Source organism: Colobus angolensis, unplaced genomic scaffold (assembly GCF_000951035.1).
Source record: "Colobus angolensis palliatus isolate OR3802 unplaced genomic scaffold, Cang.pa_1.0 Scaffold4, whole genome shotgun sequence".
Lineage (NCBI taxonomy): Eukaryota > Metazoa > Chordata > Mammalia > Primates > Cercopithecidae > Colobus > Colobus angolensis.
Window position 1 is genome coordinate 11,718,063 of NW_012117376.1, and position 16,316 is coordinate 11,734,378.

General features: G+C 40.2%; 1 protein-coding gene across 1 annotated transcript in view; it reads right to left on the bottom strand.

Moving 5' to 3' along the window:
- EPB41 (erythrocyte membrane protein band 4.1) overlaps nt 1-16,316 on the bottom strand; it is a 253,110-nt gene that overhangs the window by 64,530 nt on the left and 172,264 nt on the right. The window contains exons 10-12 of the mRNA XM_011955664.1: nt 13,771-14,022; nt 6,368-6,430; nt 1,004-1,180 (exon numbers count right to left, since the gene is read on the bottom strand). Coding sequence (XP_011811054.1) covers nt 1,004-1,180; nt 6,368-6,430; nt 13,771-14,022 — 492 coding nt within the window. The remainder of the gene's footprint in view (nt 1-1,003; nt 1,181-6,367; nt 6,431-13,770; nt 14,023-16,316) is intronic.

Below are 16,316 nucleotides of genomic sequence, written 5' to 3' on the forward strand. Positions count from 1 at the left end.
TGGTCTCCTGGCTCAAGTAATCCTCCTGTTTCAGCCCCCTGAATAGCTGGACTACACAGGTGCGCACCACTATACCTGACTAATTTTTGTAGAGATGGGGTTTTGCCATATTGCCCAGGCTGGTCTTAAACTCCTGGACTCAAGCGATCTTCCTGTGTTGGCCTCCCAAAGTGCTGGGATTACAGGCATGAGCCATGGTGACCAGCCCACAGTTTTTCTAAAATCGAAATACAATCATTAATATTTGGAGTTCTGAATTCTCTAGCTTAGGGGGCTCCTTGGTTTACTATATAATTGTGGGGAACCATTCAGATATTTCTAAGTTGTGTAAATGTTCAAATAAAGCTTTTTTTTTTTTTTTTTCTGAGACAGAGTCTCGCTCTGTCACCCAGGCTGGAGTGCAGTGGCACGATCTCGGCTCACTGCAAGCTCTGCCTCCTGGGTTCATGCCATTCTCCTGCCTCAGCCTCCCGAGTAGCTGGCACTACAGGCGCCTGCCAACACGCCTGGCTAATTTTTTTGTATTTTTAGTAGAGAGAGGGTTTCACCATGGTCTCGATCTCCTGACCTCGTGATCCACCGGCCTCGGCCTCCCAAAGCAAATCAAGCTTTTTAAAAAGACTAATCTCTCTCCTATTTTGACCTTCCTAAATTTAGTAAACTTTCGAGTCCCTGAAGGCACAGTTTGAATACAAATAAACCTCTACTGGCTTATGGTCAGTTTATAAACAATCATTAGCCAGAAGCATGTAGCTGCAGAGAGAGTTCTCAGAGGCTAATTATCTCCTGGTGGCTCCAAATGGCTCCTATAATTGGCCTGGGTAGCCTACATGACTTAAAAAAAGTAAGTATTTGATTACAAATGCCTTAAAGCAGCAATGAATATAGTGAGGCACCAAATCCAAATTTCAGCTCTAAGCTTTCTCTCAGATACAGAATATTAATACATAAAAACATTTATTCCCTCCATTTTCACAATTGGTCATGTGGACAAAGTACTCACTCCTTCTCCTGTGGGGATTTGCCCATTGACGTTAAGAGTTCGGAAGGGGGAGTGAGTGGATAAGCGTTTATCCCATTCACTAGGCCGTGGTTCTGGTACAGATTCCATGAAGTTCTTTTTCAGCTCACTGATGCTAGCGTGATGTTTTCTGATCTCCTCTTGACTCTTGTCTAAATCCTATAGTTGAAAGGACAAAGATGCAAAACAATACATAATCAGGACAAAAAACATAACCAAGGGCAACCCGTCAGAGACTGGGCACTGGTAGAAAACACACCACATCCAGGACAGATGTTACTAATCTGCATTCAGATTATAAATATACAACATGGTATATTTGCTTGCCTTTTTTTTTCTTTAAATAAAGTGCTTTTCTTGGAAGCTGTGAAGTATCACAACTCCATAGCTGTTAGCAGTTATATAACCCATAAAGAACTCACGCCTTAATTTATGATTCTTCTTCCCATGTGACACAGCACCCGATCTCTAACTCCTCATCCCAAGAAGGTAGTTCCACAACTCAATTAGCCTCAGTTTGATAAGAAATTATTTTAGGCTCAGCTCAGGAGGATGGAGATAGCAATAGATGAACAAACTGTTTAATGAAGGCATGGTGAAACATACAATCCACCACTGACTGTCTTGTCTTGTTGAGTTGCAAACATACAGTATCCTTCTACTTCTACCTGGAGATCGTTTTACTTCTCTATTACTAGATGGCTGTTTTTGCTTTTTGAGAAACAAGAATAGCCCTTTTTTGATGTAAGAATTTATTACTGAAATTCCTAGTTAAAGGCTCCACAGCAGACTGTTACTACCTCTGAAAAATCACCCAGAGGTACATAACACAATGACTTTTTTTCTTTGTCAATAATATGCACATAAACTAAAAACCTTAGGCTTTCTAACTTCTAACAGCTTCACTTCATTACTTAGTACAACTCAAACCAGGGACCTCTTCCAATGACCTTCAAAGGATTGAAAGTGAGTTAACAAGAGTTCACCAAACACCTTATATATCTCTTTGACAATTTAAAATAATTCAACTGTTCCAGCAGATTACATTTTCTTTTTAATTTTTGTGGGTACATAGTAGGTATATATTCTAGCAAATTTAAATATTGGGCAACCTGAGGTACAGGCAAGCTATTAAAGGGATATTCCAGGGAGAAATGAATGAAGCTTAGGTTAATAAAGCATGAGCTAGAAATAATATTCAGGTTTATGTAAAAGGAGGTGTATAACAACTTTCAAAAAGGGGACTTGGCCAAAAATAGTCTGGTAAATATAACTTGAAGACAAAAACTCAAATGTTCTTTGTCCAACAACACTTCAAAAAACCTTAAAAGATCTATGCTTGAGATCAAAACATGTGGGAGCCCATCACTTGATGACTGCAAAAAATTTATTACATATCAAGGCAGCTCTGTATCCAAGAAAAGCATAATGCTAAATACATTTCCTAATATGCCGGGTGAATTTTGGATTTAGTCTTTCTTTTTTGGTTCTGTAGGAAACAGCTGTATTGGGGTAAAAAATTAGAATTCATTTCAATAAAATTTTGCTTCAAAGTTTTTTCTGAGGGTAATACAGGTTTTAACTAAATAAAACTCTTTCAAAAGCAATGTCAAAGGGAAAACAGCATAAGAATAATCAGTGAGACGATTTTGATTCTGGAGATATTCACTCAGAAAAATCATTAACTAGTCTATTTCTTTTTATTTTTGCAAGACTGAACCATGTATACCTGCTTTAAGATCAAATAGAAAGCTAACTCCAAAAGGGCGATCCTGTAGCATCCAGAAGAGCATGTTTCGCATGTTGGGATGAAATGTGAGTATATTTTATGAATATGGACTTCGCTATGGGGGAAAGAACAGCTTGCACTTTTGTTCTAGCTGAAAGCAAGAAAAGCATGTCTAGTAGCTAAAGAAAAGCATGAACAAGCCCATTCAAAGACCCAGTGTTAGACTGAGTAACTAGACCCACAAGGAATGTAAGGTCCCGTGACCCAGCTCCTCACTGGTAATTAAAATCTGTTTGGGCCAAGACCAACTTAATACATTTAGGAAGGTTAAAAGTGTGAATAGAGCAAAACAAAAATGAGCAAGAGATGCTATGTAAAATGATAACTCTCTGAGTTAACCTCTTAATATAAGAGACTTGTGATTTGCTACTCTTCTTGCCTAGCTTCGGATTGGCTTGGAACCTGAGAAAATAAATGTTTTGGTAAAACCAGTAGCTTCTGAGGGAGCTTTCTCCATCCTTCTTAGCTGGCTTTGTTGGAAACCTGTGGGGGCACAGAGTAAAATTAAGATATCAAAGGGACCTGTTCCAAATAGAATTTGTCATAGACAACTTGCTACAGGTTCTCTCTGGGAGATGGAGGAGGCGGTAGATCTAAAAATGAACTCGACCTTATTTGTGCCAGAACAAAGCATTAGTGGGGGCGGGGTAGGAGAAGAGGGAGGAGGGATGCTTAAAAAAAAAAAAAAAAAGCCTGTTGGAGTGACAGATAACTTGAGAGAACTTCCTTACTGGGGAAAAAACTTTATAATAACTAAAGAATGATGGCCAAATTACTTTGGCTGTGTTCAGGTTAGACACTTTTTGATGCCTATCACTTCATAATTTTAGAAGCAATCAAACCAAACACTTCATTAAATATAAAATGTTCTCAAAAGGCAGTTAGTGGTTTTAATTTTCAAACACACTTATTTAGAAATCCCCTCTCATGGCTGTCAATGAAATGCTGAGGGAAAAACACATCACACACAGGGACTTTGTGAGTCTCAGAAGCCATAACACACCTCATGGAACAAATGACAAATATATGATTGGTACTGCAGGTTCCAGTTAAGAGGAAGCACTGAAGATGAACTAGTCAGGAAACATGCATGTTTAGAATTTCTTTTTTTTTTTTTTTTTTTGAGACGGAGTCTTGCTCTGTCGCCCGGCCTGGAGTGCAGTGGCCGGATCTCAGCTCACTGCAGGCTCCGCCTCCCGGGTTTACGCCATTCTCCTGCCTCAGCCTCCCAAGTAGCTGGGACTACAGGCGCCCGCCACCTCGCCCGGCTAGTTTTTTTGAATTTTTTTAGTAGAGACAGGGTTTCACAGTGTTAGCCAGGATGGTCTCGATCTCCTGACCTCGTGATCCGCCCGTCTCGGCCTCCCAAAGTGCTGGGATTACAGGCTTGAGCCACCGTGCCCGGCCGAATGTTTAGAATTTCAAGATGTTACACTGCCAAATAAAGGAAATCAACTAACATTCACTATTCTTCCTAGTCTCTGAAGATGGAACTACTCAGGTCTAGTTTCAGATATGGGCTAAAACAAAGAGAGCTAGTTGCCAAGTTTGAAATATCTGAGGATCCAGCCTTGAAAAACTTCATGTTAAACGAGAGAAATATATGTAAAGCACTTGGTATTGCACCCACCATGCAATACATGTTTAATGAAGGCTGGGCATAATTTTTCTCAAAGACTTTATACGTAACAAGTACTCAAAATATAGATATTGACAAGGAATAAGATGAAGTTTAAATAATTATTAGAGGCTATATATTAAGCCAGAGATCTATCTAGTTTTTAAAGTTTAGGTTGGGTCCAGTGGCTCATGCCTGTAACCCCAGTACTTTGGGAGGCTAAGGCAGAAGGATCACTTGAGTCCAGGAGTTTAAGACCAGCCTGGGCAACATATTGAGATCCTGTCTCTACCAAAATTTAAAAATTAGCTGGGCATTGTGGCATGCACCCATAGCCCCAGCGACTCAGGAGATTGAGATGGGAGGATTGTTTGGGCCCAGGAGGCTGAGGGTGCAGTAAGCAGTGATTGTGCCATTGCACTCCAGCCTGGGTAATTCTGTGAGTTAAGACTCTGCCTCAAAAAAAAAAAAGGCCGGGCACAGTGGCTCATGCCCGTTATCTCAGCACTTTGGGAGGCCAAGGCAGGCAGATCATGAGGTCAGGAGATCAAGACCAACCTGGCTAACACAGTGAAACCCCATCTCTACTAAAAATAGAAAAAATTAGCCGGGCGTGGTGGCGGGCGCCTGTAGACCAGCTACTCCGGAGGCTGAGGCAGGAGAATGGCCTGAACCTGGGAGGCGGAGCTTGCAGTGAGCTGAGATCGTGCTACCACACTCCAGCCTGGGCAACAGAGCCAGACTCTGTTTCAAAAAAAAAAAGAAAAGAAAAAGAAAGAAATGCTCATTACCCTGTTGTAATTTCCAATGAAAGAACTAATTCCTTAGAGGATATATAAGAAAAACAGCAGAAATTCAAGAATCTTCTTTATAGGCCAGGCCCGGTGGCTCATGCCTGTAATCCCAGCACTTTGGGAGGCCAAGGCGGGTGGATCACGAGGTCAGGAGATTGAGACCATCCTGGCTAACACAATGAAACCCATCTCTACTAAAAAATACAAATTAGCCAGGCGTGATGGCGGGTGCCTGTAGTTTCAGTTACTTAGGAGGCTGAGGCAGGAGAATGGCATGAACCTGGGAGGCGGAGCTTGCAATGAGCCGAGATCACGCCAGTGCACTCTAGACTGGGCAACAGAGCAAGACTCCATCTCAAAAAATATATATATACATGTGTATATATATATATATGACCAATGTTGAATATAATGGGAAGATAATCTCATAACTCTTATAGCAGACAGCATGTTGCTGTTTCTGAGTGGAAAACAGAGTAGTTTAATAGAGTTGGATAGACCCTCACATCTTGGCTTTCCAGTTCTGGGACTACAGGGAAATTACTTAATCTCTTTGAGCTTCAATTTTCTCATCTTTAAAACAACAATCCCATACCCACACGCCTGTTTTTATGATTAAACCATCTTATATAACTATTCATTAAATGCTAGGCTCCCCTCTTTCCTTCTTATTTCTTTTTTTCCCCCCGACAGTTCTTCTGTCATTTTTCTATTACCTCCAATATTTTAAGTCTATTCTGAAATCCCTACTTTTTCACACTCTCTTAGTTCAGAAAATGAAAGAATAGTGCAAATTTGCATCTTGGGACACATGGAAGTTTATACTCTTGGAAAATTAAAGAAACTTTTAGCAATGATGTAGAACTTTCTAAAGTGGGTAAAACAATGGAACCATGAGAGGTAGAGGTAGTCCCAATCATATATTTTTCCCGGTAAGTATGACAGATAGAAACTAAAAAGAATCAGAAGGCGAGATGTTTGCATATCTTCATGTTCACCAACATGCAAAAGCATTTTAAACCTAAAGTTCCTTCATGCAATGGCATGCAAAACCAAATGCAGCACAGAATGAAGAAAAGGGGATCAGCAAAGAATGCAGAAGGTTCCAGGTAACCAACTGAAATAAGCTTCAAGTTCATACAAACCTCCAACATTAAATTGCTATGTCTGATATAAATGTTTTCACCATCTAGTCTTTCTCTCTTTTTCTGTGAAAATGAAAGGGGGGAAAAACAGAAAAGCATAAAAAATTAAAATGTTGTTCTTGCGGGAAAAAACTGAAAATTGGCAAACCAAAAAATATTTAAAATTAAATGTCCACAGCGCAGCATATGCCAACATGAAATGGTCAGAGTCACAAGGACACACAGAGAACATGATTACCACGAGAAAACGATGACCTTGTTCATGAATGATGAAAGAATGTGATGATGTTATTCAAATAGACAGTGCTCCTGGCTTCATTGGCTTCTTATGTAACAAGCTGTTTTATGTTCATTTTTGAAATTGACCTGTTTGAGGGTTACCTTAAAACATATGACTCTAAAAAACACTGAAACTCCAGGTATCATGGAGTGAAGAAATGCTTTAAAAACATTATTTAGCTTTTGGGATGTATTTTATACTTAGTGACAGTGAGTATAATTAGAGATTTTATAAACTCTAATTATAAAATCTAATAAAAAATTAGACCTCTTTTATAAAAAAGATCTAAGAAAGATTATCATTTTATACATGACCAGCCAATAAATATATTCAGTTAACTGATTCAAACTGATTCATCCCACTCTATAGATAAAAAGAATGAGGGAGAGAAGTCAAACCCATAGTTATACACAGTACTGGGGTTGCTGCTACAGAGGGTGTTTTTTTGGAGACAGGGTCTTACTCTGTCACCTAGGTGGAATGTAGTGGTGCAGTTGTGGCTCACTGCAGCCTTAACCTCCTGGACTCAAGTGATCCTCCTGCCTCAGCCTCCCAAGTAGCTGGGACCACAGGAGTGTATCACCATGCCTGGCTAATTTATTTATTTATTTTTTTGAAGTGACGGGGTCTCCCTATGTTGCCCAGGCTGGTCTTGAACTCCTGGACTCAAGGGATCCTCTTGCCTCAACCTCCCAAAGTGCTGGGATTACAGGTGTGAGCCATCACACCCAGCTATGATGGTTTTCATTTTATGATAAATGTGTATAAAATATTATCAATCATTCTAAGAATATGATGTCATTGTGAAATAGTTCTTATACATTTTTAAATATAAAAGATAGGTTTGACTCTCACTGTTTAATGAAAAGTTTAATGAAACTTTTCAACATATAGTATAGGATTATGGTTTCTTCAGTTTATGTAAATATATGTGTATAGCTGTCACCCAGGCTGGAGCACAGTGGCATGATCTCAGCTCACTGCAACCTCCACCTCCCAGGTTCAAGCGATTCTCATGCCTCAGCCTCCTAAGTAGCTGGGACTAAAGGCGTGCACCAACACACCTGGCTAATTTTTGTATTTTTAGTAGAGACATGGTTTCACCATGTTGGCCAGGCTGGTCTCAAACTCCTGACCACAAGGGATCCTCCTGCCTCGGCCTCCCAAAGTGCTGGGATTATAGGCGTGAGCCAATGCACCTGGCCCATATCCATTATTTGAAAGTATTAACAACTCCTGATTAAAAGAAATCAATGAAAAGAATGGATCACTGTCTTTTTAATGCATTGTAAGTCAGCATGGGTGAAATGGCAATGTAGTTTTGTGAAAGTGAAAAATGGCTAACCTTCCTCATTCTTATCAGATCTTCAGTTTTTTCTGCAAGCTTCTGTTTTGCCATAATTTAAAAAAGAAAGAAAAATGATAAAATGTTGCTCATTGAAGTTTGTTTGAACCTTCATTTTATAATTTTAAGGAAAAGGGAGTAAGGGAGAAGAAAAAAATTGAGGGGGCGGAGGGAAAGAGGAACAAGTGGCCTATTGGCACAAACCTGTGTTTGGTCACCATTTGAGGTGGGTACTGTCACCTCGATGTGGGTTTTTTCCACCTACATTTAAGAAATAAAGCAGTAAAAACATTTTAGGTTAGTAGGTTTCTATGAATAGTGTTGTTTCCAAATAAGCTGCATCTTTAAGCTGCTTGTGAAATATGCTGATATGTAATCATCATGATGCAGTCTTATGGAGGGCGTTACAGGGAAGGATATTACTCCCAAAAGTCATCTGTGTTTACCGTCACATTTTCAAGGCTGAAAAGGTAATATGGATATCCAAATTATCAAAAAAGAAAATTAAGGTATGTATTCTATTGATGAAGAAAATATATTTTTATACTTATTTATAAAAAAGTACCCACTAAAAAGAATAATTTAGGCTTATTTAATGCAATAGCCATGTTTTTGTTTTGCCTTTAAAAAATGATCTGGAAGTACTTTAAGTAACATTTAAAAACAAATTTACATATGAAGTTATCAACATATGACATATATGACAGGAAGAAAAAGAAAATCTTTAGCTAAAGCACACATGTAATAAACCACATATGACACCAAACTGGTAAACACAAAGGATTTTGTTAGTTGAACAATATACTTAAGGAGGCACTTCATTCTTCAGTTTACTACACAACAAAACATTACAATAAACCCAATTTAAATTGTAACTGACACATGAAATTACTCCCAGGGCTGGTTATAAACAAGCACATGCAGGATTCAGCTGTAACATTCAACACACTGCAATCTTCTCTAGGAAGGTGAAGCCTATGTGTTTGGTAGAAGGGCAAGATTCATCCTTAGTATTAATATTAGGAAGAGAATAGCTAAGGTCTCCTGCCTAGCTTTGAAATACCTTTAGTAATGTCATTTTATACATAGAAAATGGAGTAATTATTGAAAAAAACAACAACAGGCTATTAAGAGGGAGCATAATAGAGTGAGCAACGCACAAAGCATTGGATATTTTAAATTAAAAAATTGATTGTTTTTACTAAGGGCTAAATCACTTTGTATCATTAAGTTCTTTACAGAACTTCATCAATCTGTGGTGTTGATATTCTTTTTAATCACATTAAGCAGCATTACTTTGGAATATAATGTCATTGTGCTATTTTCCCTAGACTGAGTCTAAAAAATCTGAGAGAGCTACAAAAATTAGTGACACTGTCAAGTGTTTTTTTTTTTTTTTTTTTTGAGACGGAGTCTTGCTCTGTCGCCAGGCTGGAGTGCAGTGGCCAGATCTCAGCTCACTGCAAGCTCTTTACGCCTTTCTCCTGCCTCAGCCTCCTGAGTAGCTGGGACTACAGGCGCCCGCCACCTCGCACGGCTAGATTTTTGTATTTTTTTTAAGTAGAGAGGGGGTTTCACCGGGTTAGCCAGGATGGTCTTGATCTCCTGACCTTGTGATCCACCCGTCTCGGCCTCCCAAAGTGCTGGGATTACAGGCTTGAGCCACCACGCCCGGCCTTGTCAAGCGTTAAGTTAAGCACACCCCATTACAGCACTTTAACTACCAGGGGTAATTAACCATTTTGGGTCATTTCTACTTTAAGTCCCAGCATACTTGTTGTGTGGTCATTAACAAGTTTTTTTTTTACCCCTCAGAGCTTAAATTTCTTTTTTTTTTTTTTTAATTACACTTTAAGTTCTAGGGTACATGTGCATAACGTGCAGGTTTGTTACATATGTATACTTGTGCCATGTTGGTGTGCTGCACCCATCAACTCGTCAGCACCCATCAATTCATCATTTATATCAGGTATAACTCCCCAGTGCAATCCCTCCCCCCTCCCCCCTCTCCATGATAGGCCCCAGTGTGTGATGTTCCCCTTCCCGAGTCCAAGTGATCTCATTGTTCAGTTCCCACCTATGAGTGAGAACATGCAGTGTTTGGTTTTCTCTTCTTTCAGAGCTTAAATTTCTTATGGATAAAATGGAGATAATGTCTTCCTAGAATTGTGCATTTAGCAAACAATAATGTTAAATTATTTTACAGGCCGGGGGGCAGTGACTCATGCTTGTAATCTCAGCACTTTGGGAGGCCGAGGCGGGTGGATCACGAGGTCAGGAGTTCAAGACCAGCCTGACCAAGACGGTGAAACCCTGTCTCTACTAAAAATACAGAACAATTAGCTGGGCGTGGTGGCACACGTCTCTAATCCCAGCTACTCCGGAGGCTCAGGCAGAGAATTGCTTAAACCTGGAGGGGAGGAGGTTGCAGTGAACCAAGATCGCGCCACTGCACTCCAGCCTGGGTGACAGAGCGAGACTCCATCTCAAAAAAAAAAATTATTTTACAAAGTTTAAATTCCTCGTTCAAATGAATAATGACTTCTTTTTGTTTTGGATCTTTATCAATCCAATAGCAGAAAATTGAGAGCGTCTACTTCAGTTTAAGAATTGAGGCAAGCCGGGCACAGTGGCTCACGCCTGTAATCCCAGTACTTTAGGAGGCCGAGGCAGGCGGATCACCGGAGGTCAGGAGTTCGAGACAATCCTGGCCAACATGGTGAAACCTTGTCTCCACTAAAAATACAAAAATTAACTGGGCGTGGTGGTGGGCACCTGTAATCCAGCTACTCAGGAGGCTGAGGCAGGAGAATTGCTTGAACCCGGGAGGTGGAGGTTGCAGTGAGCTGAGATCGCACCATTGCACTCCAGCCTGGGTGACAGAGCAGGACTCCATCTCAAAAAAAAGAATTGAGGCCAAGTAGCAACAGTATTTCTGTGTATGCCCCTACATAGAACATTAAATGAGATAACAATATACATGGGGGAGACAGTACCTACTGCCATACTTGCAGAATAGACCTTGTTAAAATGACAACAAAAAGCTTTCTCTATCTCAAACTAATGTCAGATAATGAAATTTACAGTTACAAGGCTACTTTATCACTACTATTGCTTTATATAATAAATATGGTTTCAGGTAAATGCCATAGTTTTGTTTTGTTTTTTTTGAGACAGTGTCTTGTTCTGTCGCCCAGGCTGGTGTGCAGTGGCGCGATCTCGGCTCACTGCAACCTCTGTCTTCCAGGTTCAAGTGATTCTCCTGCCTCAGCCTCCCAAATAGCTGGGATTACAGGTGTCTGCCAGCATGCCCAGCTAATTTTTGTATTTTCAGTAGAGACAGGGTTTTGTCATGTTGGCCAGGCTGTGATCCACCCATCTTGGGCTTCCAAATTGCTGGGATTACAGGCGTGAGCCACCGTGCCTGCCGCCATAGTTATTTTCTAACTGCTACATATAAAATCAGCTCAGAGTCACCCTTAATTCTGCCACCACCATTACTATAATAAGTTATCAGAGGTGGTCTTCAGTCTCATTTCAACACAAGTATCTCAAATCATATATTTATGTAGAATTAATTGGCAACAAAGACCCCCTATTGGCTTGGAAAGCTTATACCAGGTAGTGATCTCTTTACTCTGCCAACTTCCCAAGAACAAAGGGAGCCTATTGTTGAAGATATTTATGCCTATGATACAGGCAAAAATTAGTAAAAGTAAGTCAGCAGAAAGCCAGAGGAATCTTAGCCACTACGAAGATTCCCCTGACAATTCCAGTAATCTAACACTTTTTAGTTAGTATAACAAATGGAGGGATAGTCAAAAGTGTCTGGTGAGATATTCTAACATTAAAAACTGAGGAGGTAGTCTAACATTAAACAGGCATTGTTGACACTGAACCTGACGACCAATGTCATCAATATTTGGCTAGGTACAAAAATGTAAATACCTATCATTCACTCGATCTGTTTTTCTCTCTGGACTCAAGGTAGTCCCAAATGGACAGTAAAACTGTATGTCATATTTAACAGTTTGTTTCTTTCTTTATTATATTTTTTGAGATGGAGTCTTGCTCTGTCACTCAGGCTGGAGTGCTGTGGTGTGATCTGGGCTCACTGCAACCTCTGCCTCCCAGGTTCAGGGAATTCTCCTGCCTCAACCTCCCCAGTAGCTGGGATTACAGGCGCCTGCCACCACGCCCAGCTGATTTTTGTATTTTTAGTAGAGATGGGGTTTCACCATTTGAGACAGGGTATCACTTTGTCACCCAGGCTGAAGTGCAGTGGTGCAATCTCGGCTCACTGAAGCCTCCTCAATCTCTCAGGTTCAAGCTATCCTTCTGTCTCAGCCCCCGCAAGGAGCTGGGACTATAGATACGCATCACCATACTCAGCTAGTTTTTGTATTTTTTGTAGACATGGGGTTTTGCCATTTTGCCAAAGCTGGTCTTGAACTCCTGGGCTCAAGGGATCCGCCCGCCTTGCTCTCCCAAAGTGCTAGGATTACAGGTGAGAGCCTCCAAACCTGGTCTAACAGTTTTTTGTTTTTTGTTTTTTTAAATACAATCAAAACAGAGTTAGATTGTCCACTGTTCTAGAAATAAAGTAGACATTGTTTATTGGAGATCTGGCTCCAAAAGAACAAGGTTAATCAATCTGCCAAAGCGAGGACACTTACTAAGATCTTATGCAGTTTAAATTTTTTTTAATTTCTTAACAGACATATAAAAATGTAATTCTTCTTATAAAGAGTGCTTCTCATAATTCCTGTTGCCAACAGTAAGACCTATATTTATTTCAATAAATCTGAGCTAGCACTTCGATTCCATCACTGCTTAAATGTGTTTACGAAGCTTAACACATAAAAGGTCAGTCTAGGCCGGGCGTGGTGGCTCAAGCCTGTAATCCCAGCACTTTGGGAGGCCGAGACGGGCGGATCACGAGGTCAGGAGATCGAGACCATCCTGGCTAACACGGCGAAACCCCGTGTCTACTAAAAATACAAAAAACTAGCCGGGCAAGGTGGCGGGCGCCTGTAGTCCCAGCTACTCGGGAGGCTGAGGCAGGAGAATGGCGTAAACCCAGGAGGCGGAGCTTGCAGTGAGCTGAGATCCGGCCACTGCACTCCAGCCTGGGTGACAGAGAGAGACTCCGTCTCAAAAAAAAAGGTCAGTCTAGTCACCGTCTAGGAAATCTGCTAATTAAATTGGTGATTTTTCAACACAGTGCAGTGACTGTGGATACAACTAACTGAGAACCATAGGTAACTCAGCAGTATAACCTCTCCTACATAATGGATCTTCTCCTTTTTGTAACGCTACTTAAGATTTGAGCAACCACATAGATGTGCTTTATGTAATACCTATTCTTTGGAAATGTTGTGTATATATCCATCTTAGAAAATAAAATTATATTTTAATCACAATAGCAGAGCTTAGTCTTAAAAATCTATGTGGCGATTCCTTCTAGATGAGTAAAAATTATTTTAAAAAGCAGAGGATCAATCATACTGGTGTGTTTTATAAGTTCATTTAGAAAAATAATAGTTGGGTCAAGGAGTGGGTCACCTTATAACTTCTGAGATAGCTTACAGTCTTATTGACATAACTTTATGAAAATATTTTACTGGTTCATGGGAGACATCTTCATTTAGAAAGAATGAGGAATAACTTTGTTGAGTCTATGAGAATAAGCAATTGTTTTGAACATGTTCCTGGTCAAAATGTTAAGGCCTCTAAATCACAAAGTGAGTTAGCTAGGTATTTGGACTGATGACATACCTTCCATGCTTCTGTGGGCTCTGGCTCAGCTTGCTCAGGTGGCTCGTCTTCCTTTTTCACTTCAGCCTTCACTGTTTCCTTCTGTGCTTTAGGGACCACTGTTTCTTCAGCAGAGGCATCTAGGACGCCACCTTCTGCAACCTGACCCTGAGCAATGGCGGGTGCAGAAGTGGGCCGAGGACTTCGGTCTGCCGAATCCACAGCTGCTGCTATGTGAGAAAGGGAAAAGGGAAGAATAAGTAAAGGCCAGAGCTACTGCATTATTTCAGAGTCACCAGGCAAGGCAAAATAACTGTGAATCCAGGACACACACAAATGTTACAGTGTGTAGTGGGCTATCATACAGAGGGTAAAAAATAAATCATTAGTGCTCTGCCAGGGAACTGACAGCAACAAGAAAGTGATTATATTTTAATCACAATAGCATCAATAGAAGTGCTACCATCAGTAGAAAGGCTAAAATGTGCTAATGATCATATTCCATGAATGCTGAATTCAGGGGAGACAAGATCAAAGAAAAGAAGTAGAAAATCCATTTATCTTGTAATTTTAGTTTCAAAAACCTGCAATGTTGTCTATGGTGGGAAAAAAAGGGTCAACTAAATGTGATTTCTTCCATGCGGCCTTTTAAAAATAAAGATGTGTTCATTTTTAGGTTATTTCAGGAACCTAAAAATATATCGTAAGAAAAAAGAATTAAGTCTGATTTCTTCTGTAAGCCTCCTTGGAATGATTACAAAATAACTTGATAAATGGCTCTTCTGGTAAGACATGAACTACTTCCTGATGCTTGTAAGGACAAATCTTTGAACCAGATGCTCTCCCTTTTAATAATATATCCTTTGATTAAAATAACATGAACTCAAAATCTTTGTCAGTACTCAAACCTAAACAAAAATATCTTTTGAGTTCTGTCCTACTATCTCTCACTCTTACCAATTTGTATTATAGCTCTTATTCTCTAATATGTTTAGGGCAGTGGTTCTCAAGTGGAGTAAATTGTCCCCAGAGAATATTTGGCAATGTCTGGAGACATTTTTGGTGGTTGTAACTGAGGAGGGAAGAGAAAGGACGTACTGGCATCCATTGCATAGAGGCTGAAGTTACTGAGGTTGAGAAACCTTAATTTAGGGGAAAAGCTGTATACATTGCTTTAGAGAGAATAAACTATACAGGCTTATGATAAAATCTTGATCTTTTCTAAGAGCTAATTGTTGTGTTGGAATATTTGGTATCTACATTTTAGACAGCTTACTTCAAAACAATCACTCATACCCTTTTTGTGGTTTTTATGTTAATTCTTTCGGGATATAAAGCATTTACACTTTGTAATAAAACTTCACTTACCTGACAGTATCTAGGAATGAAAGTGTTTTTTGACATTTATTGTTTCTGATAACATATTGTTATCCTCTTTTGTACTAAGACTTTTTTTTTTTTTAAGACAGAGGCTCTGTCGCCTAGGCTGGAGTGCAATGGCACGATCTCGGCTCACTGCAGTCTCTGCCTCTCAGGTTCAAGCGATTCTCCTGCCTCAGCCTCCCCAGTAGCTGGGACTACAGGCGTGTGCCACCATGCCCAGTTAATTTTTTGTATCTTTAGTAGAGACGGGGTCTCACCATGTTGGCCAGGCTTGTCTCGAACTCCTGACCTCAAGTGATCTGCCTGTCTTGGCCTCCCAAAGTGCTGGGATTACAGGCGTGAGCCACCATGCCTGGCCAAGACTTTTATATTTTAATCAATTTGCATGGAAATCAGTAATTTTTATTATATACTTTCCTGCATTCTTAAACTGACTATAACTGAACATAATTCATTCTGAAATTTTTAGATTTGTAAACTGTAAGGATCAGATAAAGGAATTTCATAAATCTGAACAGATAAAAACTTTAAATTCTCAACTACTTCATACAACAATATCAAGAAAGAATGGTTGGCCAGGCACGGTGGCTCACACCTGTAATCCCAGCACTTTGGGAGGCCAAGGTGGGCAGATCACCTGAGGTGGGGAGTTCGAGACCAGCCTGGTCAACATGGTGAAATGTCATCTCTACTAAAAGTACAAAAATTAGCCAAGCGTGATGGTGGGTGCCTGTAGTCCCAGCTACTCGGGAGGCTGAGGCAGAAGAATGGCCTGAATCCAGGGGGTGGAGCTTGCATGAGCTGAGATCGTGCCACTGCACTCCAGCCTGGGCAACAGAGCTAGACTCTGTCTCAAAAAAAAAAAAAAAAGAAGAAAAAAGAAAAAGAAAGAAATGCTCATTACCCTGTAGTAATTTCCAATGAAAAAACTAATTCCTTAGAGAATATATAGGAAAAACAGCAGAAATTCAAGAATCCCCTTTATTGGCCAGGTACTATGGCTCATGTCTGTAATCCCAGCACTTTGGGAGGCCAAGGCAGGTGGATCACGAGATCAGGAGATTGAGACCATCCTAGCTAACACAGTGAAACCCATCTCTACTAAAAAATACAAAAAATTAGCCAGGCGTGGTTGTGAGCACCTGTAGTTCCAGTTACTTGGGAAGCTAAGGCAAGAGAATGGC